At 42.0% G+C, this 1732-nt stretch overlaps 1 protein-coding gene across 1 annotated transcript; it reads right to left on the bottom strand.

Annotated features, from left to right (window-relative positions):
- Positions 1–569: 569 nt before the first annotated feature.
- LOC101342780 (olfactory receptor 2C3-like) lies at positions 570–1520 on the bottom strand. The gene is given in 1 exon segment (XM_012557989.2): positions 570–1520. A coding segment is annotated over 1 exon segment (951 nt).
- Positions 1521–1732: the final 212 nt, after the last annotated feature.

The following is a 1732-nucleotide window of genomic DNA, read 5'->3' as shown; positions in this document are numbered from 1 at the left end:
GAATGAAAAATACCCTTATGTTACCTGAAAACAGAAGGCCTAGAGCTGAATAGGAAAATAAATGATTCTGTAGTATAGTTAAATAAGTATAGCATGCTATTGATGAAACTACCAATTTGCAAATAAAACAACTCAAAGCTCTACTCTTTAGACATTTGCATGTTTAGTTCTTCCCCCGAAGAGGTTATAGGTGGAATGGAAAGCACATCTATGGGTGGATAGATTTAGTCTTAAATTTCATAATTACCTTAACTTTGTGAGGTTGATAATACCTACCATGCTGCTTTGTTACATTTATTGAAAAAAAAAGTAAAGACCTTACATAGATTAGATACACTAAATGACAGACATTATTATAAATAGTTAACAAAATAAAAAAATAGAAAATATTTTTTCACCTTGGTTTGAAAACAGTGCATGAAATATTCCATTTAACAATGCCACCTACCTTGAAGTTAAGCAGTAATTGGAAGAGAAATGACATCCCAGATATCCTGCTCTCAAACTAATTTTGGGATCTTTAAACTCATTCTTCCTCCATAAACAAGTCTAGAGTCTTTAAGTATCCCTCATCTTCCTGCAAAACCACAGCAGTTCTCTAATAAAATATAACTGAGTGCTCTCTTCACATCTTTGTTCCTCAGTGTGTAAATCAGTGGGTTCAACATTGGGGTGACTACGGTGTAGAAGGGGGCTATAAACTTTCCTTGCTCATGAGAGTTGCTCTTGGCTGGCTGAAGGACCATGAAGATGATGCTCCCATAAAACAGAGATACGACTGCCCCGTGGGAAGAGCAGGTGTTGAATGCCTTCCTTCGCCCTTCTGCTGACCTGATCTTCAACACAGCTCAAGTAATGTGGCCATATGAGATCAAGATGAGACTCAGAGGCAAGACAACAAAGATAAAACTGGCCAGGTACATCTCTATCTCGTTGAGGCTGGTGTCCACACAAGCCAGTTGCATAATGAGGGGCATCTCACAAAGGAAGTGGTCGATCTGATTGTTCCCACACAGTCGTAGCAGCATGGTAAGTGTGGAGCCCACCATGCTGGTTATCAAACCCCCAAGCCATGAGGCAAAGGCCAGACCCATACAAAACTGTGGATGCATGATTACACTGTAGTGGAGTGGCCTGCAGATGGCAGCATAGCGATCTTAGGACATGACTGCCAGAACACACTCTGTTGCCCCCAACCAATGGGAGATATAGAACTGGACCACACACCCTCCATAGCTTATGGTTTTCTGTGGTCCCCACAGGTTGACCAGGAGTTGTGGGACAATGCTTGTGGTGAGGCTAGTGTCCAGGAAAGACAGGTTGGTGAGAAAGAAGTACATGGGGGTGTGGAGACGCACATCCATACATGAGACCAGAATGATGATGCTATCGCCCACAATGGACACCACATAAAAAATAGAGACAAGCATGAACAGGACAGGTTCCAGGGAGGGTCTTGCAGAAAAGCCCAGGAGTACAAAGACTTCTGGAGAACTTGCATTGGCTATTCCTCTCATCATACAAAGCTGGGGTGGGGCAAAAGGACCACCTGTGGCTGGGACAGAAGATACGAGAAATGCAGTGATTATACGTTAGGAAACATAAAAATAATTATTTCCCTATTGCTGTTGAGAGTGTTTGCCCAACTGCACTGTCAACTGCATTACTTTTCTGAAGGCCAGTTTGTAATATGTATGAAAAGACTTGGAAATGTTCATAGCTTGGGGGGAAA

The sequence above is a fragment of the Trichechus manatus genome, unplaced genomic scaffold, assembly GCF_000243295.1.
Source record: "Trichechus manatus latirostris isolate Lorelei unplaced genomic scaffold, TriManLat1.0 scaffold00128, whole genome shotgun sequence".
Taxonomy (NCBI): domain Eukaryota; kingdom Metazoa; phylum Chordata; class Mammalia; order Sirenia; family Trichechidae; genus Trichechus; species Trichechus manatus.
The sequence above is the reverse complement of the archived record's forward strand: the minus strand, read 5'-3'. Positions and strand labels throughout refer to the sequence as shown.